The sequence below is a fragment of the Ovis aries genome, chromosome 5 (assembly GCF_016772045.2).
Source record: "Ovis aries strain OAR_USU_Benz2616 breed Rambouillet chromosome 5, ARS-UI_Ramb_v3.0, whole genome shotgun sequence".
NCBI lineage: Eukaryota > Metazoa > Chordata > Mammalia > Artiodactyla > Bovidae > Ovis > Ovis aries.
Window position 1 is genome coordinate 58,167,343 of NC_056058.1, and position 27,023 is coordinate 58,194,365.

General features: G+C 41.6%; 1 protein-coding gene across 3 annotated transcripts in view; it reads right to left on the reverse strand.

The window, feature by feature from the left end:
* Positions 1-5,734: 5,734 nt before the first annotated feature.
* SH3TC2 (SH3 domain and tetratricopeptide repeats 2) overlaps positions 5,735-27,023 on the reverse strand; it is a 67,642-nt gene continuing 46,353 nt past the window's right edge. For 2 of the 3 annotated variants that reach the window (XM_004008952.6, XM_060416550.1), the window contains 5 exons: positions 24,374-24,524; positions 22,004-22,126; positions 20,622-20,772; positions 19,092-19,288; positions 5,735-17,431 (listed from right to left, as the gene is read on the reverse strand). In XM_004008952.6, the coding sequence (XP_004009001.5) occupies positions 17,240-17,431; positions 19,092-19,288; positions 20,622-20,772; positions 22,004-22,126; positions 24,374-24,524 (814 nt within the window). In that variant the 3' untranslated portion in view covers positions 5,735-17,239. Of the gene's footprint in view, positions 17,432-19,091; positions 19,304-20,621; positions 20,773-22,003; positions 22,127-24,373; positions 24,525-27,023 lie in introns of all 3 variants that reach the window. The other variant, XM_042250649.2, reaches the window with a different exon arrangement.

Genomic DNA, 27,023 nt, shown 5'->3' on the forward strand with positions numbered 1-27,023 from the left:
AGCATTGGTTCCTTTAAGAGGTAGTAAGAAGTAATAATTTAATATCTAACTTTCATACAACAACCATATGAAGTTGGTACTATTAATATTCCCATGTTACAGATGCAGAAACCAGGGCCCAGACTAGGTAAGTGTTTTGCCCAAGGCACTTGTACAGAGCTGGGATTTTAACCCAGGCAGCTCAACCCATAGGCCTATGCTCTCAATCATTAGTATTATTAATGAAAATACTAATGAACCAGTCATGCAAACTAAGGGTTCCAGATGCTTCTTTTCAGGATTTCTCCATTTCTATGCCATAAACAGTGTGTGTGTCAGCTCTCAGGCATCAGCTGGCAGATGTACATACATATCACCTACCTAGGTACTGGCATGTCAACGCCAGACAGGTCCTAACAGATCATCTGGGTTGGGTGTTCTTAACTCATTATCCTTGAGCAGCCATTAAAGGGCATATAAACTCTCTAAAGTTATACACAAAATAAGGGTGTGTGTAATTCTGAAGACAGATGTCATACATTTCTTCAGATTTCCAAGAAGATCTAAAAACTTTGAGAGATCAACCCATGTTTTGACAGTCGATAAAACTGAGACCACCAGATGAAAATGGACCTGACCAGGTACACACAGCAAGAAGTGACAGAGCTGGGTTCAGACCCCAGATCACCTGACCTAGAGCCTGGGCTCTTTGGCTACATCATGCCCATTCAACTCAATTCTTTTCAACATGCATCAAGGGCCTGCCAGGGTCAAGAAGCCTTAATGGGGATTACACGCACAGCTCACAAACTTTGAGTAGTTTTAGAAAATTGTCATGCTTCATGCTTAATGCAAAATGGCATTTCATTGTTTCTCTAAAGTTCTTGTCATTGATAATTACCACTGATCTGCCTGTCTGCTATTCACGAAAACTTAGCCCATGGCATTTCATTCATATCTGGTCCAGTCTGTCTTTACTAGTTTCACTCCTGACCTCTATAGATGCCTAAGGTAGTTGGGAATTTCTATCTCATTGTTCTGTTTTAAAAAATTAGTTCAAAAGAAAACTAACAACAGCTAAACTACATAAAGCAAAATATATTAATGACTAAACATTGAATCACATTGTCCTGACAAAGTTCAGATCAACCAAATGTGTTTCAGGAAAACTGGACTTAGTAGAAGTAAAGCCACAGTAGAAAATTCACTCTGGAAGAAGCTAAAATTTGATACAATTACATTTGATACAGATAAATCACAACTGATAATTAAGCCTTGCTTGTAAAAATTCACATAAAGGAGTGAATTCCTATAAAATTGATTTTGATAAAATAAGAAATGACAAAAAGTAGAAATAGTTTCACTGTACTATATTGAACATTGATTTTTAAATTAAAATGGCTTAATGAGACTAATTAAGAAAAATATGTTCTTGACAAAAATTCAGCCATTTTGGTGCTAGTTATAAACATGGAGTCAAAGCATCCTCGGTGCCAAAGGACAGAGGTCAAACTGTCTGCCATGTTAAACACATGTCAAAAGGAATGTGCTAATAGAGGGAGATCAAAACTTGCTGTAGTCTTTTGTGAGCATTTGCAATCACCTGCAGGCAATGCTCTGATGAGGCAGACAAACTGACATGGCCACTGACTTTGCAAAGCTCACTTGAAAAGCCAAGCAACTAGCACAGACTATATTATTTTAGGCATGCTTTAATCCTACAAGTTCCATGAAGACACAAAACATCAAGGAGTAAATATTATCTTTATGGGTGGAGTGAGTGAAGAATTTCTCAAACCTGCAAGGGGGTTCCAGGAGAATTTACTTTTCTTCCTGAACAAGAGAGGTCTCTTTCCTCTTTGTCTTCCTTTTCTGGTGGTCCCAGGAGTTACTTGCTCCAGGTCATCTCCAGTGCTAGGCACTGCCTTATCCACCAGACCTCTGGGCCCTCTCATCTTCTTTAACAAGGCTGGAGTCAGTGGTATACCAGAGCTGGCTCAAACCCACTCCTGAAAGCCAGTTATTAAATTTTAAGGATTTGATAAGCTGGGTGTTAAACACAGCCATTATTAAAAGTGAAATTATAACTGTAGAGAAAGCTGAGCACTGAAGAATTGATGCTTTTGAACTGTGATGTTGGAGAAGACTCTTGAGAGTCCCTTGGACTGCAAGGAAATCCAACCAGTCCATTCTAAAGGAGATCAGTCCTGGGTGTTCTTTGGAAGGAATGATGCTGAAGCTGAAACTCCAGTACTTTGGCCACCTCATGTGAAGAGTTGACTCATTGGAAGACTCTGATGCAGGGAGGGATTGGGGGCAGGAGGAGAAGGGGATGACAGATGAAATGGCTGGATGGCATCACTGACTCTACGGACATGAGTTTGAGTGAACTCTGGGAGTTGGTGATGGACAGGGAGGCCTGGCGTGCTGCTATTCATGGGGTCACAAAGTCGGACACGACTGAGCGACTGAAATGAACTGAACTGAAACTTATGATCAAATACACCACCTTAGAAAGAGGTAATAAATATTCAAAACTCGTCACTTCCTGATTAGTTTAGTAGAATCTGCTTCTAAGGTTGTTTACATCTATCACATCTGTATGGCAGTCACTGTATGGTGGTGTGCGTATCTTTCCCAGCCCCATATTCAGTAACATCACACTAGTAGATCGAAATTAGCCAAAGTAGGAGTAGTTATACCACAGAAAATTGCAAATGCTACAAATAGAGACTTAATGATGGTTCTGTTGATTGTCTAGATTTAAGAAAGTGAAACTAATAATGTAGATTATGCTTAAAGCTGACAAGTCTATAGCTGTTCCACAGTGATAAGCACAAAAAGCAGGCAATTCTTTCAAACTCAGCAAAAAAGTCACTCACACTATTGACAAATGAGTGGTTTCCAAGCTCTTTGTTGTTTCACTTTTGTTTTACTTGTTAATGAAAATATCAATGAACATTCTTGTCAAAACTGTTCTTGTTATCCAACTGCAACCATGACTGACTCTAGATACAAGAGTTCTGAATAAATCAAGGAATGCATTGTCTGAAAATCAATATGGAATTTACCTTAGCATTTACATTTTATTATTTGTAAATTGTGTGTTGTACATCCTTCATAAAAGTAAAACATATCATAACCTTGAGTATGCATTCACACACACACATTTCCAGAGTTGTCACTTACCTGTGACGTCCCTCAGAAGCCTCCCATCTCTTACCATGAGACCACCAGGACCTGCCGCAGCCACCAGGCCACTAGGCCAACTGAGGTCATGATGGGCCCGGGGAAGTACTGGAAGCTTCAGACTAGAGGAAAGGAAGGCCAGTGTTTACAGTGACGGCTGGCTGCAGAATGGCCTTTGTCTGCTCTGGGCCTTTATTTATTTTCACACCAGCCTAAGGCCTTTGACCCCAGTTTGAAGTCAAGGACAGGAAGAAAGATTCTTTATTTTCATGATGATTGGCAACATAGTTTGGCTGGCAGAGAATGCTGGGGCACTATGAAGACCTGGCCGAGGACATCTCAAGGCCCTGGAAGGACAGCTCGCACGAGAATCGGAAAGAGAACAACCCCACTTCTTCCTTTAGGCAATACACTGTTTGGAGTCTGTAGGAAGACCACACTCACTCGCATTCCTCTCTATTTCTCATTTGCTGTGTCCTTTTGGGGAAAGGGGGAACATGGTTATTTCATTATTTTACATATGTATAACTTATATCCCTGGTGGCTCAGAGGTTAAAGCGTCTGCTTGCAATGCGGGAGACCCGGGTTCGATCCCCAGGTCGGGAAGATCCCCTGGAGAAGGAAATGGCAACCCACTCCAGTACTCTTGCCTGGAGAGTCCCATGGAGGGAGGAGCCTGGTAGGCTACAGTCCATGGGGTCGCAAAGAGTCGGACACGACTGAGCGACAAACTACTAATTACTACTAACTTATATCCTAAATAATGCCTACCATGCAATCACATATTCATTCAATCATTTATCCAATAAATCAATATTGAGTACCTTTGTGAGTCAGGCACTTTTCTCGTGCTGTAGGTGCAAGGGTGACCCAGGCAATCTCTGACCCCATGGCGCATAATGTCAAGTGGACAATATAGACATTAAACTGGTTTTACATCCAGTTGGATGCAAACTCTAAGTGCCTGCTCCACATGTTTCAAGCTGAAATTCATTATTTTCTTCACATAAATACTCTTCTCAAATGCCTGTCAATAGAACCACAGCAATCATAGCCACTACTTATATGACATGTGCCAGGCACTAATCTAAACACTTTACATACATTAACTCACTTATTCCTCACAAAATTCCCACAAAAAATTATTAAACCTATTATCACCCTCATTTTACCAAGAGTTTAACAGCTTCTCTGATAAGCAGTGAAATTGTTCAACGGCACCACCATTCACCTTGGGCAGGATGTTCAGGTAAACAAGATCAATCCAGCTGAAATTCCATGAAATTTAGCAAAGGTCGAGCTTCAGTTCTTATGCAATACCTGCAGTCTGGATGAGGCTCAGATGGTATCCTGACTCTGCTACTTTCCACCTGAAGGACTTTGGGCAAGAGTTAATTTCTTACTTAACCTCTCTGAACTTGTTTCCTTATGTGTTCTATATGAACAATTATACTATCAGTTACTTCCTGGATAGGGTGAGACCATTAACAGGAGTCAGTGATATAATGGGACTGCATATCTGGGACCTTGGCCCACCCAAGAGTCCATAGACTCCTTGAGGTCATGGACCTTGATTACCTTGCTCACTGGAATGTGAGCCTAGCACATAAGAGATGTTGAATATTGGTTGGTTGAGTGATTGGTTGGTTGGTTGGATGGATAGATGGATGGTTCTGTTTCCATTGTCCCACAGGAGCTAGCCCCAATTCCGACTCTCCTTCCGCGAGTTTCTCATACATGAATCCATTCTCCCCCAAGAAGACCAACAGATACTCAAAGGCAGGTCTTTTGTCCTACAACTCACCACAGCCCCAATTTATGATTCACTCATGAAGGAGCCTTGGAAGTCTGAAACAACACTATCCACTCAGGCTTCAAGACATCCTAAAATTTCACCTGTTCCCTGCTGCCCTTACTTCCAAAGAACTTTCAGAACTAAAGGGGTTTCCTGTAATGCTTGGTAAATTAATGCTTATATAAACTCAGTTTCCTGGTCATTCACTTTCTTAAGACAAAGGGGAACCATCAAATGTTCACAAGGGAAATCATTCTCTTTAGGATCCTAAGTTCTAAATAGAAAATGTGAAACCAGAATTGCATGGTTATTGAAAGCACTGATTTTTAAATCAGATAGAACTGGTTTTGAATCTCTGCCAAGTGTCTTAACTTCTTTGAACCTGTACCCTTTCATCTGGAAAGTGGGAATAAGAACTCATTCTTTGTAGGGTCATTTGAAGGATCAAGCCAAATACCATAAGTATATTACTTAACACCATGCCTAGTACAGGGCAGGGACTCAACAAAAGACTGTGATCATCCCTGATCATAATTGGTACTGAGTTGAAAATCAGGAAGAGACTAGCACATCTATAGCAATACATCCTAAACAAGTGAAAACTATGTCTATTATTCTCAATAAACTTTTACTGAGCACCTGCTATGAATGTGAGCAGTCTTATCTCCTAATTCCTTATGTTTCTCGTGAGCAAAAAGCAGGTAGAAAGCAGGTATGGTCTTAATACTTTCTCTCTCTCATAATTAATAAGAAGGGGCCACAACCTGAATAAAAAGTTTCATTCATTTTTTTATTAACCCATTCACTGAACCTTTATTGAGGTTCTACCATATGTCAGACACTGGTAATGACTCTGGGAATATAGAATTGAGTGACTGAAACAAAGTCCCTGCTCTCATGGAGCTTCCAATCTAGATGGTGCACAAGAATTTTTTTAAAGTCACACAGACAGTATAACTATAAACTGTGATAACTACCCTAATGGAGAAGTGCAGGGATCTATGAGCACATGAAAGAGGGACAGCTTAATGTAGAGATACAAGAACAAAGGAAGACACAGACTTTATATAACTGGAAAGAAAAGAAAGGAATGCCATGGGACTTGGAAGAGGGTCAGGTTATAAATCTGAATAATCCCTTAGAACTTTAAAACTACCAAAAATGCAGATCCTCCATGTCACCTCTCTGCTTGGCTATCCTATTCTCCGCTCAGTAGAGTCCCAAAGCTACGTGTTCTAAGATAGACAAAAATCTGTTTTGTTTGTTTCATGAATAAGTAATTGGTTGTCGGGATTACCGTGCAGCTGTTCTTTCAGCCTGGCCCTTGGCAGTTCCCCTGGGGAAGAAAGCAGATGTGGCTAGTGTCACTGCTGTCTGGGGCAATGTGCAGACACAAGGGGTGTTCCTATGAGCATCTCTATGAAGCAGATGTCCAGTATACTCCCAGATGAACAAACATCAAAGCTCTCAATTTACAAGAAAGTTCAAAAACAAAAATGTCACTTTCATACATAATATTTGGCCCATGCAAGAAAGGTAAAGTAATTGAATCATATAAATCAGGTTTAAAAATCATATTCTCGATCTAAAATGTTAGAATCAAAAACAGAAGAGATCACCTACTTAAAATTATTTCCACAGATAAAGAATTTGCAGTAGGTAAAAATTTGCAATCCCAAATAAAAATAAAATAGAAGTTTAAGAGAATAAATGTGTTCCTAAATATTGTGAGTCAGTTAAAAAAAAAACAACAACAACCCTGTTCCTAACAGTCTTCATGCATATGAATTAAAACATCTTAACATGAACAGAGGCTTCTCTCTGGCTATTTGTTTCATAAGACACATTTGGAAGATGAGGGTATCCCCACCAGCTTTCCATGATATCAAAAGTAGGTAACCTCTCTCATGTCTGTGACCTCCCTTCTGCACTGCCTTTTCAAGTACCACAAAATTCCATCTATCTGGCTGTCTCACTTACTCAGGTGTCCACAGTCTTCTACTATTGACTCTGGAGTCTCCTGCAAATTCATCCAATTTCTCACCTGGAATCTTTAAAAGCTAATTTATAATTTGTTCTGATGTATCACCATTGTGTGACTATAAGCTTTCTATTTCTCCTCTCATTTTCTATCTGGGAAAGATGGTCTATCATTTCTTCTGGACTATTGAAAGTAGGTGAAAGTGAAAGTGGCTCAATCGTGTCCAACTCTTTGCTACCCCATAGACTATACAGTCCATGGAATTCTCTAGGCCAGAATACTGGAGTGGATACCCTTACCCTTCTCCAGGGGATCTTCCCAACCCAGGGATCGAACCTAGGTCTCCCATATTGCAGGTGGATTCTTTACCAACCAGGCTACTTAACTGTAATCCATGAAAACCTCCATATTTTCTCAAGATCCCCTAGAAAATCAATTCTCTCCAACCCTGTTCTAGACCCACCAGAATCACCAAATTGATTTCAGCCTAGCATTCCAGGCTGCTGAAACAAGTTTTAATCTTGCTTCTCTTCATGATCATATTAGTGGTGGTATCTGTCCCAAAGATGTGTCACCTGACTTAGATGCACCATATAACATAACAGTTTCTCCATTCTAGTTCCAGCATCTGGGAGACCAATCTCACCTCAACCCTGTACTAACTTCAGACGTATCATTCTCTAAACCTCAACTGAGATAACAATAGTATCTTCCTCAAAATGTTGTTGAAATACATGAGAGAGTTCTAAAAAAGTTTTATACAGGGGATAGCACATAATATTCATTCACAATGTCAACATTGTTTTTATTTTGAAATGTACACATTCTCTGGTCTCAATAAAGTTGTCCCAGCAAATGATGTATATGAAAGAACAAAAGCCAGAGCCCTCAAGGTCAGTGCTTTTCAAACGGTAGGTTAGTAAGCCTAGAAATCAATTTAGGAGGTCATAATCTGAATATTCTTAATTAGAATAGAATGTTCTTTAAAATGAATGGAATAGATATTATAGTATTATGCACTATATTATAGTGCATTTCATATTATAAGCATTAAATGTTTTTTCAAATATGAGATACTTTTACTGAGATACAATGTAAAATGCATTTCTTATTGTGTGTCATGGTTTTTTGTTTGTTTGTTTGTTTTTAAGAGTTTTGAAAGGCATTGCTGTAGGCTGGTAATGAGATACAATTTAAGAGAGACATTACTGCCCCCTGCTGGAACTCTTTATTTCTCATGGAGAAGAACAACAGTAAAATGGCAGAGGCCTTCCTTCTCCTAGACCACGACCTCATCCATCCTACCAGTACCTTGTTTGGAAGCTTGCCTGAGGGGAATGAACCCCTTGAGCTATCCTGACACCCTGGGCAATGAGTCCAAGGCAGCACTAGAAGTGGGAGCCAGAGTTGCCACTTTTGAAATAATTTTGAAAGTATAGTATCCCTCCTGACCACCTGCCTCCCACAGTCTCTCCCAGAAACTAAACTGAGCAGCACCGTAACTGAGTTATCCTAGGTCTCACCTCTGCCCTGTCGCACATCACAGCCCGGAAGAGCCTTCCTAGCCCCTAAGCAGGGGCATGTCTCTGCTTCTCTGGGCAGAGGAAGGTGAACCGACTGCATGTTCTCAGAGCTGGGACTGCCAGCAGCCTCCAACCTCTAACGCTCCTGAATTCTACAGTAACTCAGTAGGGTTGGTAGACCAAAGGGGCACAGACTTGGAAAGATATGCTGTCCCACCCCAGAGGTAAGCCTGCACCAAGAGGTAAAGACCCCAAGAGAACAGCACCCCTAATACACACCCTTGTCTTGAGATGTTAAAGCCCAGAAAACCAGATACACTTACTAAGAATCTATTTAGTCCTGCTTCAGTATGAGAGCTACTATGAATTGAGGGCTCATACCTAGTCATCCACACTTGAAGTCTCAAGTAAAACTTGAAGCAGAGTTAAAACTGAGGCTGAAGTATGTAGAGTAACTTGCCCAGTCACTCAGCCAGCTTAAGACCCAGACCCCCTTGAGTGCAGGATCAGCTTTCCCAGCCACTGCGCTAAGTGTGGCTGCACTTCCGAACTTCAGAGCTTACACCAAAAAAAGAAAAAACTGACTGAATTTCAGAGTGGCAAATACAACCCAGTATGAAAAAGAGTTTAATCTTAACTTTAAAAAAAATAATGACTGGGTCATAATCGGCATTTTTTAAGAACATAAACTATTAATTTGCTTTAAAAATAGCCTCATTTGTTTTAAGTCTTGGATCAGACTTCTTTCTTCCTCAGGTAAAGGCCTGTCCACAAAGACAGGCATGCCTCAGCCATTTCCTCATCTATAAAATGAAGAATGTAAATAAGTGTATCAGTTCATCTAGTGTCTACACTATGTGCCAGGCATTGAGTGTGCTCGGTAGTTTTACGTGTGCTGTCTTATACAATTCTTACAACTTTGGGCTCCGAGAAATTAATTTGCTGAAAGTCATACAGATAGTTAGAGACAGACTCTAACCCAAGTATCCCTGACTTCATTGGCCCCAACTAAGAACTCAGTGAGTGCAGGGTTTATCCCCTTGAATTATTGTTTCCTCCCATCTCCTCATCCACGTATCTCAATGGCAGCAACTATCAAAAGGAAAGGAAGTCAAGATCATGAAAAACAAGGAAAGACTGAGAGATCAGAGATGACTAGGGAAACATGACAACTTAAATGAAATGTGATATCATGGATCCTGGATCACAAAAAGGACTTAAGGGGGGAAAACTGGTGAAATCCAAATAAAAGCTGGAGTGCTATTGTTGCAATATCCAGCTAATGGGTTTCCTGCCTCCCTCCTGCTGCCCTGTAATCCATTCTCATGCTGCTTCCAGATTCATCTTTCCAAGGCACAAATCTGAACATGCTCTCTCTCCTGCTTAGAACTTTTTCTGTGGCTCACCCTCACCTCAGGGTCTGTCTCCAGCTCCCGTCTCCAAAGTCTTCTCTCACTTCCCCTCCTTACCTCGCTGACTTAGCTCCAGCTTTGCTCAACTCACTGCTGTTCTCAGAAAACAAGCCCTCTCCACACTCTGGACCTTTCTTGTCACATACCCTGTCAGTCAACCACCCAGGCATCAGCTAGAATTAAACAGAAATCTCTTTCTCAGGATTCAGTTTAGATGTCACTTCCTCTAGGGACCACCCCCTGATGCCTTCACTCCTATGCCTGGGTTAAGTCCTTTCCCCTGAGTTCTCATTGCACCCAGTAGTTAGTTCCCATCACAGTGCTTTCTATCCTGGATCATACATATATCTGCCCCTTCCCTCTTATACAACTGAAATGGGAAGCATGCACTCAGGCATGGCATTAAATAGCATTGACTCCCATTGTGAGGAGGTCAGTTGTTCGAGCTGCTTGCTGTTTTCCTGATTGCAAGGAGAACAGTGTTAGCTGGTCTTCAACACTCCCTGCCAACTGTTAATCTCTTTATTTTCAAATAATGCTAGATCAAGCCTAGGCTCAGCACTTGCCATAAGCAACAGGATCTAACTTGAATTTGGTACACTGTTTTCACCGTGTTTATTTTTATTTATAAAATTCTGTTTATAGAAAGCAATATAGAAGTTTCTCTTCTGCACCGACCAATCATCCTTTATAAAATTAATTTACATAGGTAAAGAAGTAAGTCAATTTAGAAAAAAACCGGTAAGGGGGTTTCCAGGTGGCACGTATGGTGGTAAATGCACACGTGCGTATGCATGAGCACATATGAACACAAACATGCACATATGCACATGTGCATTTAACTGTGAAGATAGCCCTGAGGTAATCATTTGTGTAGCTGAGTCCTTGGATCCAGGGTACTGCTCTTTGCCACAACTACCTATGTGGCAGGGAAAAAATTACTTTTCTGTTTTTCAGTTTGTGTATGCATGTGCTCAGTGGTCTCCAACTCTTTGCAACCCCCATGGACTATAGCCTACCAGGCTCCTCTGTCCATAGAATCTTCCAGGCAAGAATACTGAAGTGGGTTGCCATTTCCTACTTCAGGGGATCTTTCTGACCTGGAATCAAACCTACGTCTTTTATGACTCCTGCATTGGCAGGTGGATTCTTTACCATTGCGACACCTGGGAAGAAGAGAAAAAAACTGGGCCATAAAAATATAGGAGTTCATCTCCCAGATTCATCTCTCTTCCTGCTCATATGGCATAGAAATAACATTGCTGAAAAGGAGCCTGAAACAGGTCATACTTTTTCTATTAGAGATCAGAGATTCAAAGTGTATAGAGGTAAAGTGATATGCCCAAGGTCACATCGCAATTTAATGTCAAATTAAAGACCAAAATCCAAGTCTCCCCAACCCCCAGTGAACTGTTTCTCTCTTCATTTCTGAAACTCTGCACCCCTAGTTCTTTCCCCAGATAAACTTGTCAAAAGAATTATGTTTTATTTACAAAGTACAAGCAAACACAGACAGATATAATATAAAGACATCTTAAAATGATGGCAAAGTAAATAAGAAAAGAATAAAGGCAATATTAGATTTCAAAGCACTAGTATGATTGAATAGGGAAGTAATGTACCTGAAAGCTGAGAAAATATGTTATGGGTTTTCCACAATGTTGTAATTCCCTCCTTGTTCTTTATTTAGATTAGATGCAAGGAGCCCAGAGCCAGGATCCAGGCATGTCGCTAAGTTTTGGGGGAGGATTAGGATAAAGCAGGTAATTGATTCATCTTTAGCTACTACCTATGAATAATAAAACCTGCATAAATAGAAACCAGACCCAAACACCACTTTACTCACTTTCTATGGATCATGAAAAGTACATGAACATGATTCCAGGGGTAATACTTCACCATTTTTAAAATGGAATTTTCAGACACTTTTAAAGACTATCTTAGCAGAGTAATTTGCATACACAGTGTAGTCACTTTAATGACACAGTGCAATGTTTCTTTTCATTTAAGAAAAATAGCCTTATCTTTGTCTTTGGAAATGTGCTGGACATTTTTATAATTGACCTGGTTAAAGGCAAATTTAACAGATTTACAGGTGAACCAAAGTACACAGAATCACAAAGAAATGGAAAGATATCCCATGCTCTTGGATTGGAAGAATTAATATTGTTAAATGGCCATACTATCCAAAGCAACCTACAGATTTCATGAGATTCTTATCAAATTACCCATGACATTTTTCACAGAACTAGAACAAATAATCCTAAAATTTATATGGAACCATAAAAGACTCAGAATTGCCAAAGCAATCCTGGGGGAAAAGAAAAAAAGCAGGAGGCATAACCCTCACAGTCTTCAGACAATACTTCAAAGCTACAGTAATTGAAACAATGGCATCAGCACAAAAACAGACATATGGATCAATGGAACAGAATAGAGAGCCCAGAAATAAAACCACATACCTACAGTCAATTAATCTTTGACAAAGGAGGCAAGAATATATGGTAGAAAAAATACAGTTTATACAGTAAGTGGTGCTGGGAAAGTTGGATAGCCTCACAGAAATCAATGAAGTTACACTGACACACAAAAATAAATTCAAAATGACTCACACCACACACAAAAATAAACTCAAAATGACTTAAATGTAAGACGTGATACCATAAAACTCCTAGAAGAAAATACAGGCAAAACATTCTCTGACATAAATTGTACCAATGTTTTCTCAGGTCCATCTCCTAAAGAAATAAAAACAAATATAAACAAATGGGACCTAATCAAATTGACAAGCTTCCGTACAGCAAAGGAAACCATAAATAAAACAAAAAGACAACCTTAGTCTGAGAAAAAATATTTGCAAATGCTGTGAGTGACAAGAGCTCAATTTCCAAAATATACAAACAGCTCATACAACTCAACAACATAAAAACAAACAACCCAAGTGAAAAATGGGCAGAAAATCTAAATAGACATTTCTCCAAAGAAGACTGACAGATGATCAACGGGCACATGAAAATATGCCCATCATTGCTAATTATGAGAGAAATGCAAATCAAAACTATAATGAGGTACCACCTCATATCAGTCAGAATGGCCATCATTAAAATGTAAACAAATAACAAATAGTGGATAGGGTGTGGAGGAAAGGGAACCCTTCTACACTATTGGTAGGAATGTAAGTTGGTGCAGCCACTATGGAAAACAGTATGGAAGTTCCTCAAAAAACTAAAAATAGAGTTGCCATATGATTCAGCAATCCCATTCTTGAGCATATATCCAGACAAAATCACAAGTCAAAAAGATAAATGCACCCATACATACACCGCAGCACTATTCACAGTAGCCAAAACTAGGAAACAAATGTCCATCAACAGATGAATGGAAAAGAAGATGTGGTACATATATACAGTAGAATACTGCTACTGCTGCTGCTAAGTCGCTTCAGTCATGTCAGACTCTGTGCGACCCCAGAGACGGCAGCCCACCAGGCTCCCCCATCCCTGGGATTCTCCAGGCAAGAACACTGGAGTGGGGTGCCATTGCCTTCTCCAATGCATAAAAGAGAAAAGTGAAAGTGAAATTGCTCAGTCGTGTCCAACTCCTAGCGACCCCATGGACTGCAGCCTACCAGGCTCCTCCATCCATGGGATTTTCCAGCCAGGAGTACTGGAGTGGGGTGCCACTGCCTTTTCCACAACAGAATACTATTCAGCCATAAAAAAACACAAATGAAATAATACCATTTGTAGCAACATGGATGGACCTGGAGATGATCATACTTAGTACACTAGGTGAAGTAAATCATACTTACATACTAGGTGAAGTAAGTCAGAAAGACAAATACCATATGATATCACTTGTTGAATCTAATACATAACAGAAATGAACCTATCTAGGAAACAAAAACAGACTCACAGACATAGAGAACAGACTTGAGTTTACCAAGAGGGAGGGGGTCAGTGGAGGGATGGGTTGAGAGTTTGGGGTAAGGAGATGCAAACCATTATATATAGAATGAATAAACAGCAAGGTCCTACTGTGCAGCACAGGGAACAACACAGTATGTTCAATATCCTGTGATAAATCATAATGGAAAGGAATTTTTTAAAGAATATATTTTGTGTGTGTACATATAACTGAATCACTTTCCTGTACAGCAGAAATTAACACAACATTGTAAATCAACTGTAATTCAATTTTTAAAAGTATGCAGAATCAGAAAACTCTAACCAAATTTCTTAGTGAAGTGTAAAATGGGTAGCTATAATGCTCTTCACCCAAATATATGTGTGTGTGGCTGGGGGTGTTGTTGCTGTTTAGTCACTAAGTCGTGTCCGATTCTTTTGCAACCAGGATTACCTTGGCAAGAATACTAGAGTGGGTTGCCATTTTATTCTCCAGGGGATCTCCCCAACCCAGGGACTGAACTCATGTCTCATGCATTTCAGGCAGATTCTTTACCTTTGGGCCACCTGAGAAGCCCATGTGTGTAGGTATTTATGTGTATATATGTGTAAGTATTTATGTATACAGATATGTATATTTGTAACAATTGAAAAATACTTGGCCAAACAGAAACTCATATGAGCAGAGACCGCAAATGATAAACTCCATGTGAGCCAATGATAAGATGTAGCTGTTGGGGAGAAGAAAAATCTTAATGCAATGTTAAAATATGATATTAAACTACATTAAGTACAGTAATGGGATGCCCTGGTAGCACAGATAGTAAAGAGTCTGCCTACAATGCATGAGACCAGAGTTCAACCCCTGGGTCAGGAAGATCCCCTGGAGAAGGAAATGGCAACCCACTCCAGTATTCTTGCCTGGAAAATCCCATGTATGGATGAACCTTGGGCGGGGGGTGGGTGGGGGGTGCGGTGGCTACAACCCATGGAGTTGCAAAGAGTTGGACACAACTAAAGCAGCAGGGGAAGTACAGTAATGACCCTCAGTACTCTCTACACACCAGCCAATACCTGTTATAAGAAGCACACTATCAAAGGGACAGGAACTGGCATCTGGCCAGAGGAGAGTAATAGGTCAGTGGGGAAAAGGGGAAAAGGAGAGGGTCTGTAACCTGAGACAAGTGGGGAATGGTTCATGGCTTGGATCCCAGAGATCCCAGAGAAGCAAGTCTTCTTCAAATATAAGATTTGTAACCATTCTGGAATGCATGTGCCTCCCAGCAATGTTGTTGAAAGGCTTCTGCATGGGAGGTTAGACTCAACTTCAACATCCCTCCCTTGGGGATTTTATGGTTTGTGGTGGGGGCAAAACCACATCTATCTTCCATGGTAGTAGACTAGGTCACTTCATTTCCTTCCTGAAGAATACTCTAGAGTAGAGAGCATTTTAACAACCAATCAAGCTCCTAAGAGAAAATAAGATGTACCAATATGTGCACAATATTCCTGACTAGAAGATGCACTGCTGACTCAACTCACCACCTCTATCCTACCCGTCCACACCACCAATCATGTGGTTGCCCCAAGAAGCTAGAAAGAAAGGGCAGAGTATCTTACAGTAAATCTAAGCTGTCTGTGATCAGATGGTGAGACCTGTAGCTAGATCTTGCATGTTCCCACATTTCAGAACAACAGTGAACCACCAGCATCTGGGGTATTTCAGATGCTCATTAAAAATCCATGTTCCTGGGTTATCTCCCAGACCTACTGAATCAAAATTATTGGGGTAAGAACCAGAAAGTTCATTTTATGCAAGTTTCCCCGGTAACTCCTTTTCACATTCTCTGAGAACCATGGTTCCAGAGCATTGCTTCTCATCCTTTAGTGTGCACTAGAATCACCTGGAAAACAGGGTAAAGCCAGGCTCCTTGGCCCCAGAGACTATGCTTCAGATGTCTTAGGTAGAGCCCTGATATTCACATTTCATACAATCTCAGGGGTGACACTGATGTTGCTGGTCCAGTCAGTGGGCCATTCTTGGAGTTCATTGCCTTAGAAAATTCCTGATTCTGTCATCAAAGAACTCAATACTGTGGTAGCCCCAGCTGACTCCCCACCTTCTGGAATCCACATCCTTGGTAAATCCTTCCCTTTTGTGTGGGCTGGACCTAGTGATTCACATATAATGAAAAAAAAAAGCAAAACTAGTTGGATGCCACCTCTGAGACTAGTTATGACAAGACAGTGACTGCCTATTCTCACCCTTGCTCTTATTCTTCTCACATGCTCACTGATGAAGAGGCTGCCATGCTATGAGCTGCCCAATGGCAAGGCCCACAAGGCAAGAACCTGTGGGCAGCCTCTGGCCAACAAGGCACTAACTCCTACTAATAGCAATGTGAGGGAGTTTGGAAACATATCCTTCCCTAGCTGAACCTGAGAAGACTACAGGTATAGCTGATGCCTTGATGGAAGCCCTGTGAGCTACTCTGAGCCAGAGGACCCAGAGAAGTCAAGCTTGGATTCCTGCCTTCTCACAGAAGCTGTGAAATAATCAATGTTCCAAGTCACTAGATGTGTTATGCAATGATAGATAATAGAGATGCTTTGTACATGAGCAACCCTGGAATCAATATGACCCCTTGGTATTTAACCCATCCTTCAAGTCTCTCATCTCATCTTCCTTATTATTAAGGAGACAAATGTGTGAATAAACATAAATGAGCAATGTTTAATAATACACACTATTTACATGTAATTTACGTCATAATGTTCTTAGTGCTCAATTTTTAAGCCATGACCCTGGGGAGGCTTCCCTTGGGTTTTAGGGAAGTTGTGGGGGAGCAGAGCCTCAGGGCAGGATGGGGAATGGTACAGACCTCACCCTCTGTGCACTCGACCTGGCCATTCTGAGGCTGTGTCTTTTGCACTAAGAGCATGGTGAATTCTCACCCGCCAGTCCTTATGACAGGAGGAGTAGCACCTCTACTGGCTGAAGAAAGAGAAGAGAGAAATGACTAACTTCACAGCTAGCAAGGGGAGGGGTCTTTCCCTGAGAAAAGTCAGTAAAGGGAACAAAGTCCAATCTGCTTGCATTCTCTCCAGTGCAGTGCCTGATTTCTTCACTGAGGGAAGGGGACAGCTTTTCTAGGGGCAAAAGTTCTCATTTTCTCTAGAACTGTGTGTCTAGAAAGTACATTTCAGGAGCTGCATGTGTAGAAGGGCCACAGTCTACTGGGCTCTAGATGCAAAGCCAGGACCCTAATCCCTGCTCCACCATCCATTCCTTGTGTGACTGAATTGAGCCCACTCCCTCTGGACTGTGCTCTTCCCATTCTGAGATGAGACGATGGGCCAGGACATGGCTTGAACTCCCCAGATTAGTGTCTAAGAGGCTAAGAAGAGAGGTAGCTTCTGACCATGGCAACTGGTTGGAGATGGGACAGCTGTCCTCAGAGAGCCAGGCCCCCACCACTCAGCCAGCGTGCCCTCTCTGAGGAGCGCCCAGAGGGACAGCTATGCCACAGGGGGCTCTGGCAGATGTTGTCCAGCCTGGTCCTAATGATGTCCTGCAGCTCCTCGTCACCAAGCAGGACCGCTGCCGCCAGGGCCAGCCAGAAGTACTCGATGGCATCGTGCGCATCCTAACCCCCAGCATGGGGGCAGAAAAGAGACAGCATTAGCAGACATTTCCAGGAGAGGCTTGGAGGCAATGCCAGGAAATCTAAGAAAACTAGCTTTTGCCTGTTTGACATCCTTTCCCACCCCTTTCTCCTGGTTCCTTGGGGGAGTTCCCTCACCAAGTCCACGGCAGTTCTGTGACATTGCTAACCTTGGTGGCCCTCCTCCCAAGGCACAGGGATGGCGTCTTACCCAGACACAGACAATCATGAAGCAGCATCACTCTGGGCACAGAGCTTTAGGTATATGAATATGACTCAAGCTGACTTGTCCCAGGTCACTCCCTGGGACCTTTCAAGTGTGACCTAAGAGAGAAAATGGTCCCTCACCCTTTTAGATGGGGGCTTGAAGCTGCCAATAATAGAAGGAGAAAAGGCCAAGTAATAGAGAGAAGTAGAAACATTCTACGCCAAGGAATACAGAGAGAGGTCCCCACCTCTCTCTCAGATCCATGATGGCATCTGATTACCAGCTTCCAGAACTACCTGAAATTAAACTTACACCTGAACGTCCCATTTCCTTGAGCCAATAAATCTCCTTATTTGCTTAAGCTAGTTTGAGTTGAGCTCTTCCCCTTGCAATGCCTAGAATCCTTGGTTGATGGAATCAAATCATACACATTTTGTCCCACTTCCTGGGAGCTGTGGATCAAAGGCAAGATTGCTGAGGGGAGTCCTTCACTACCCCATCGTTTCTCCCTACATGGTTGGAACGCAGAACATATGGTTCTTCCGGTGAGACTCAAAAAGATATGTCTAGTTCTCATTAACCCTCGTAAGTCAATAATAAATTCAGACCAGAAACACTCTGGCAAACAAGAAAAAGACAGCAGAGCTGCCCTAAGGGTCTGCAAATAGAAGCCACTGTTTCTGTGTGAAGAGAGAAAGGGTTGTGCTGAAGCAGACACAGACATCTGGTAAGGGAAGCCGGTGCCTAGGGACAAAGTTCAAGGGCCAGAATGTAACTGAGAATTATAGACCACACACACAGTTCTATTAATAGAAGTCACTGGAAAAATAAAAAGTTCTGGATTCAACTCCAGCAGAGCAAACAGGAGATCAGGGATAAGATCTTCTCAGGACCTAGGCATGGTTATATTCTTAAGACCCTGCATTTTATTATCTCAAACATGCAAACATGTACCTAGATTTCATCTAAAATATCATTTATAAAACCTCGTAAGAAGTGAGTTTCAACTGACTAGTTCATCTGCAACATTTTTTAGACATACAGTTAGGAATTAATTTTAATTTTGAAGCTTATAGTTCTTTTGTTTGGGGGTCTCATGTATTGTTTAGGTCTCATATATTTTCACAGGCCCTGGAGGAGCTCACAGGCACTAGAACATGTGCCCATAGTATATGATACATGAAATGGGCCCAGAAATCCCAGCAGGGCAAGGAAAGAGAGGAACATGTCTCCTCAGCAGAGATGGGAGCCTCTTTGAGGTCTCCAAGGGGGGCTAAGTGGAGACTGTCATTGTGTTCCCAGAGGAGCCACACCCCACCCTATGAGACAATACTCCCCAATTTACCTCTCTCTACTTTACCCTGAAGGCTCAGGGTCAGGGAAGAATACAACTGGACAGCAGCTCTCAGACAGCCTCACACGCCTGGTTCTTACCTTCAGCTGGTAGAAGGTGAGTCGGCCCAGACGATAATACACCTTGGCATAGTATAAGGCCTCCTTGGGGCTCTGCAGGCAGGGTGGACAGAGGGACAGAGTCTTCAGGTAGCAGTCCTCAGCCATCTCATACATGTGCAGGGAATAGTACACAGTGGCCAGACGGTGGAAGGCCACCAGCTCCTGCCGCTGATCTCCTAGAAATTGGAAGACTGAGAGAGAGATCCTACAGCCACACCTTGCATCATTAGTTCACTCATTCATTCTGTACAGTTTAGAGACCCTTTCACTTTTAACTCATGCTTTAGAATCTTGGGATCTAATGGGTCTATGACTGGTTTTGTCTTTGGTGGATTTACTGTTTCAATAACTAACTCTTTTAACACAAAATAGACTTTTAAAGAGAACAAAGGCTTCCAATTGTCTTTTTTGGAATATTTACAAGGTGGCTGTTTGATGCAATCTAAAAACATCACTTTTAAGCTTCAAAGAGCCAAAAGCCAAAGCTAAAAGAGAAAAATCCAACTCTCTGATATGGAAATATCCAGTCATGTGGAATAGCTTGAAAGGGTGAATATATCCTCCTTTCAGCTTCCGTCCAAGGAAGGATAAGAATGCTCCAGAGGGAGCTGCCTGGGCCCTCAAGGCCTTCCTAAGACCAGCAGACAGTTGCACAAATAAGGTTTTCTGCTGTAAAGGAAGAGTTAGGAAAAGAAGAGAGAGCTCTGAAGTGCAATTAAACACAATAAAGTTCAGTACCATCCAGATCTCATGCCCTTGAGAATGCCCAGAAGTCCCTTCTAGAATCATCACAGAAGACTCCATTTGCCCTTACATCTAATCAAGCATGCTTTAATAAAACCTGCTTTTCCTCAAGCATCAATATTTGAGATGAGTTTATCTTTGTATATTCTGCATCTGCATTTTTTTTTCTATTTTAGTGACTTACATTGTTTCTCATTAGCTTTTGTTGTAAATGCAAGCTAATTCAGCTACTGAGTGAGTTAGGTTAATGGGAATCTGACTTTCATTTACATTTCAATACCATAGGAAAATACGCACTTGACTAATAATCAACTAATTAAAAAGTTAAGGCACAGTGCTTTTGTTATAGGCCATTAATGCATAGGATAGGATAGGATAAAATACCATATGTGCATAAGACAAAATACCATTTACCCTGGACTCAGAATAAAACCAATGATACTAACTATAATAGTGTGCACAAGTAACACTTATCAAGGACTTATATACCAAGCACTGTGCTGCGGGTTTCAGCTGGATTATCATTGGTCTTCATAACAACTGCGTGCTGTGGGTGTCATTTTTAATCCTGATTTGCCAATGACAAACTTGAGGCTTATAGATATTAAATTAAGCAACTTGCTTACCTGGGGGCTCCTTGACACTTTGACCTAAAGTTTGAACCTATGGAGTCTGACTCCATGGGTATGCTCTTATAACTTTGTTGTCCCTCAGGGAGCATCACCCCCTCCCATACAGTACCCCCAGACAATTAGGACCACCTACCTGCAACTGTGCTGAGTCTGGCTGCCAAGGTGGCAAATTCCAAAGCCTTCTCATAGCCTTCCAGGCTGATCTGCAGCTCTGTCAGCTTGTTGAAAATCCGGAGCTCGGTTCTCACTGCCTTCATCCTCCTTGCTAAGGGAACAGCCCCAGTCTGAGAACAGAGGCACAAGGAAACAGTCTAGCCAAGAATCATCAACACATACCATATTCTAGAAGGTTATATTATATCTTACTGCCAGGGACTGAGGGATGGCAGTGACTGAAGCTCAGGAGGAGATGGCACTTCCCATGCATGGCTTTTCTTAACTCTCTCCTGATCCTTGCTCAACTTAGTTGCTCTGCCCAGACCTCAGAGGTGGAGGAACTAGAGGTCATCAGGCTACCCTGAAACTGAGAGCAGGAAAGAGAAGACAACCTTCCTCAAGGCCACATGGGAAGTTACTCACCTTCCAGTTATACACTCCCTTAGCACCCACAGTGCTAATCTACAAAGTACATACATGGAGTATGTGCATAGTGTCAGGGAGTCCCCAGGAAATAGTCATTTCTATTATTTTTATTATGAATGTTGGGCAGGTCACTTCATCTCTCTGAGCTTCAGTTTTGTCATCTATAAAATGTGTATGACCGTGAGAACCTCAAAAGTCAGAGACATGTCTTTCATTCACTCCTACCAGTGCCTGGCACATATTGCCTGCTTGATGAATGTTTGATGACTGAATAAACAATTGAACAAGCAAATGAGTAAGTATTGGAATAAGTGAAATTTTAGGATCAAATAAGATAACAAAGTTTCCTAAACTTCAGTCTGTAATGAACAATTATGGTTTTTTACATATCTACTTAACATATGGACATTTATTTAATTACTTTTATTTCTTCAATTAACTGTCTTTTTTTTTCTTGCTTCATTCTTTGCAATAATATCTGTGAAACCATGCATCTGATGAACTGGTATTATACATATTTGATTTTTTAATATATTTTAATACATAATAAAACATAGTAAGGCAAAAGTGTTCATCCATAGACCAATCATCTCCCACCATGCCATGTACATAGAAACATTCTGGTCGACAAAGACATGTGCTACAAAGTGTATAGTACCATGCACCTAAAAGTTGTCATTATTATGGTATGTTCTCTCAGGAAGAATACTTTATTTATCAACCACAAGAGTGACAGAGTTTATCAGCTCCTTCTTTGAGAGCCTGCTGGACTTAAGAGAGGGAGAGCCTGTAGGCACTGAATGAAGAAAGGAAGACACAGAAATACCATCAAGAGAGGGGAACTGGGCCCCAGACCAAAGTCCAAGTGAACCTGCCTACATTTGTGCCACAGCCTGGCTGGGGATACTGCTGACTATGCAGCCCATGACTCACTCGGTAATACTCCACCGCACGATGCCTGTGGCGAGTCCCGTTGAAGAACACATCACCCGCTTCCTCATAGAGCTTGAGAGCCAAGGAGGGCTCCTCTGACTTCAGGGCTTTCTGGATGGCTGCCTGGGTGGAACAGAGACTGCTGTCAAAGGTGGAGAGAAGCACTTCTGAATGTCCACAGGACTGGCAAGGACATCCTGACCATCTAGCTTAACCCTCTGTTAAAGTCCCCTGAACCTTAAATGACATGGAGATGAGATCATTTGATGAGATGATAAGTTTACTTTGACGACCCTAGAAATGGTTTTCAGCAGCACAAACATCTTGTAATAGTTGAATATTTATTTTAATGTGTTTTAGAGAGAAAAGATTAATAATACATCAATAGATAGCTAGAGGGAAACTTGTATAACACAGGGAGCTCAGCTCAGCGTTCTGTGACAACCTAGATGGGTGGGATGGGGGAAGCGGTTGGAGGAAGGCTCAAGAGGAAGGGGAATATATGTATTATAGCTGACTCACATTGTTGTACAGCAGAAACCAACAGAATATTGTAAAGCAATTATCCTCCAATTAAAAATTTTAAAAAATAATACATCAAAATATCTGATTTTAGATAGCACTGTTTAATGTAAAAAGTTAAGTTGATTTGAAGTTGAGTCAAAGAAAAATAAATAAATAAATAATGGTACAGAGGTATTGGGTATGGCAAAACTACAAACGTGATGTATAAATGACTGAAGTTTGGAAAAAGTGAGTTCATCCAACACTTAAGAGTTTCCAGACAGAGAAACAGGCTCAGAATAAGGAGTTTTAAGTTTACATCAATAGTTAGTGGCAAACAAATGCCAGTGTCCTTGATTCCATTACCCTTCTCCTGGCCCTTATGATCTCTTTATCTCAAATAAGCTATTTAATTTTGCACCTAAACAAAATGTGATGAAGACATAGAAGAGAAGAATGTACCACACCTGCAGCACAACTACAGTATCTCAAAGATCCTTAGGTAGAGAATGGTTTACCTCAATGGGAATGACTGCAGAACATCAAGTCAGCTGGTAGTCTAGGGTTAGGGGTACCTGGGACCAATCCTGGTCTGTGAATTACAGGGCCAAGGTCCCTCAGTTATTTTTATTGCATATACAGATACACAAAGATAGAGGCAGTGAGATGAAATCCTGGAGTCAGGAGTTCTGCCACCAAGCAATGAACAACCCCAATAGCCCCCTCTGGGCCTTTGTCTCCTAGAGAGAAAAAGGCAAGACCAAATTTTCTGTTCTCTGATAATTCTTCCACTTCTAAAATCCCAAGGCCGAATAGAGTCTCTGAAAGAAAAATCTTTAAGTCATACTGCTGGAGAGCAGTTTTAACCACTTACTAGCTGTATCACTTTAGGCAAGTTACTCAGCCTCACTGAGTATTGTCTGTAAAATGTAAATTTCAGTAGAAACTCCTGCAGCATTTGTAATGAGGATGAAACAACATCATGCATGTGAAGTGTTTAACAAAGTCTCGCATGCAAAGCAAGCCTTCAAACAATGTTATACAATCATTATTAAGACTCAGTGGAAGCAAATTTGTGTGAGTATAAGTAACAGAGTAAGGGAGTTGGGTAAAGGGGAAGAAAATGACAAATGGGAAGGAAGTGAAGGTTAACAGGCATATTTTTGATAGAATACATCTTCTTATATACCATCATAATGTCAGTATTGTACACATAGTGATAATGATGATGATGAAATACCATTTATTAAGCATTTACTAAGTCCCATTACTTAGTAAATATTTATGTACATGTGCTTACTATGCAAATGTTATACTTAATATTTACTAAAAACAGATCCCCTCATGAAGAAACTGAGGCCCAGGGAGCTCAGATAGGTCACACGGTTCATAATCAATGGCCCTGTGATTTGATTCCAGGTCCATCTTTCTTTAAAGCAGAGGTACTTAATCTACACTATGATATACTACAGATGTTAAAGGTGTGCAAAAAAAAATCATAAGAAAATAATGATGTTAATATACTGCAAACATCAACCTTCTTTACCTCCCTGAAGTCAAGCTGTGTGTTGAGCTTTAGAAAGATGGATAAAACTGCCAAGACAGATGAACATGTCTCCCATCATGTTCTTTTAGAGCTCACACACGCATATGGAAACTCAGGGACTGGCCCACAGCTGCTTGTATTTAGCCTACCAGATTGCCCTGGTTTCCATCTTGAGTCCAGGGAGCAGCCTAGAGTTGACTGTCCCTCTTGAGCTTGACAAGAACATCACCTCTCCCTAGTTCCAGCTCACCATTTTGGAGGCTACAGCTGCTCCCACTCCCATGGTCCAGGCCAGCAGATAAGCTCTGCTGGAGACCTACCTGCAGGTACAGCTCCACCAGTTCATCTTCCTGCATGAGGTAGTGGAGTCGCCCAGCCCCAAGCCAGGCCTCAGCAGCCTTGTCTCTCTCCCCCAGGTCAATGAAGATACGTAGGCTCTCCTTGATGCAGGTGAGGGACCTCCTGAGGGACCTGGGGATGAACATGGACCGGTAAGGTATAAGGGCTCAAAGAGACCTAGAGTCATTCAGCACAGGAGGACACTGAAGCTCTAGTGGGGAAACAACATTATTTCAGATCACACAGGGAGATCTGCCTAAACCAGCTGTGATCCGGATCTGCCTAAACCAGCTGTGATCTCGTTCCAAACCAGCTGTGATCTGGATCTGCCTAAACCAACTGTGAGACCTTGAGAAAGTACAGAATCTCTCTGTCCCTTGATTTCCCCATCTGCAAAATGGAGATGTAACTGTACCTGCCTCAGAGGATGCTTATGAGAAGTAAACGAGATAGAGTGTTTTGAACAGTGCCTAACATAGAGTAGGCACTTGATAAATGTTTAAATGTTAATTATCATTTTTATGATTACTGGCCCATGATCCAACTATCTTTCCATGACACTATAACATTTTTCATAAGAACCTAACACAGTGGATGACAAATGCATACTTACTGAGTAAATGCACAAAAGAATGACCATAGTGGTAACTGTAAATCATTAAAAAGATTTTGATGTTCTTATAATAAGAAAAATCAAAGAAGGAGGAAAGTTTTGGTGTTTAACAGACTACTCTTCAGTTATTTGGAAATTGTTCATGTAGAAAACTGTTCCCCTCACATCAGGGATTAATGAAGAAATGAGGCATAGGTAATAAAGTGTTGCACAGGTTCAGAATTCCAGAGCAAGAAGGAACACTGGGCATCACCAACTTCAGCAATAATTAGAATCATCTAGAAACTCTTTAAACATGCATCCACAGGCAAAGTCATCACCTCAATGTGTTGACATACCATGCTAGCCTGGTACACTCTAGCTCAAGCAGCAGCATTTTGTCAAAGCTCCTTATCAGCTACTATTGTGACTCTATTGTGCAACTTGGGTTGAGACTCTCTCCTTATTTCATAGGGAAAATGGGCCCAGAGATGGGAAGTGACTTGCACAAGACTGCACACCACACTGGGGAACAATCAAAGGCCAGAACTCCATTCTCCTGAGTCTCAGCCCAGGACTCATCCCACAATACCCATGTTCTTCATAGTGTGATTCATGACTCACCTGTACCAACATTACCTGGGTTGCTTATTAAAAACAGACTCCCAGAGATCTCTCAGACTGACTGAATCAGAATCATCACAGTAGCAAGCCAGGAATCTGAATTTCTAAGACACACCTAGATTATACTACTTTGCACTGAAGTGTGGGAAACACCAAACCATGCAAATCCTTCTAGAAACACTGACCATTACCAACTAAGTCTGTAAATAGTTAGGAGGTCCTTATCAAACATGGTTCCATCTCTTGATAGGCAACCCAGGCTCCAGACCCCCTTGTTCACAGTGATGGAAATAAGCATTGTTTTTGACTAATAAGGCCCTGATTCATCTTGGCAACGAGGCAGCTATTAGCCTTCAGAGAAACTGCCAGACATTTGGCCCTTGTAAGTCCTGAGAAGAGAGAACTCTAATTCTCTGCTGCCCTGCTTCTGATATAATATTTACTGACATCAAGGATGGGCAGTGGCCACTCTCTGTCAAGAACCAGAATGTCAGATTTGCTGCTGAGATTGTGCTGTGAGCTGAGAAGCTGCACACAATGCTGAAGTGGTCACCAACCTCCCTGGCCTGATAATCACAGGCCTCCTTCACTATAGGAAGCCCTAACCTTTTCTCACCCACTCTGTACCCCTTTAATGCCAAGCAGGGATAACAGGTCTACAGGCCTGGCCTCCACTTCTCCCCCTACTCCCACTGTAACAATTAATGAAGACAGGACCCATACATCTCATCCTGGGACATTCTTGGGATATGGTTATTTTCTCCAAACCCCCAGGGAGCAAGATGTGGGTTATCACAGAGAAATCAACTCACAAGAATGCATTTTGATCTTAGAACTTTTCTCTCTGAGCTCACTGTGACTATGAAAGAGAGGAGGTCAGTGTTCCTCAAAAAATACTCCAAGGGGGAAGGCAGGAGTTAGAGAGACCCAGATGCCCACATAACTCTATCAACACTCCATGTGCATGGATTTTCCAAAGACCACTGCTTCCACCAAGACTTATACTTGATTCATGACTCCAGTATAAGACAAGCACCTTATGGTCTAAAGTTGGGAAGTGGTCTCCAGCTTCCTTGGTTCTTTCCTACCACCACTCACCACCCCATGTATTTACATCTACCAGTGGCTATGCTATATAAGATGAGTCACTAGCTTGGTCTGGAATGTCCCAGCATGCCAATTCTTACAGTCAATACCTGCAGGTTCTAGGTGTGGCTCAGCTCCCAAATCAAAGAAGTAAGGAGAACAGCTGGTAGAAGACTATGAAATCAGTCTTGATCCCAAGTCTCATGAATTCCTAGCCAGCTATGCCCAGGCCCTGCCATAGTATCTCCTCTCCTCTTAAACCCTCAGTTTTCTCTTTTTCTCATTTTTTTCTGCCCCCAAAATTCAATCTCTGCAGCTGAATCCTCATT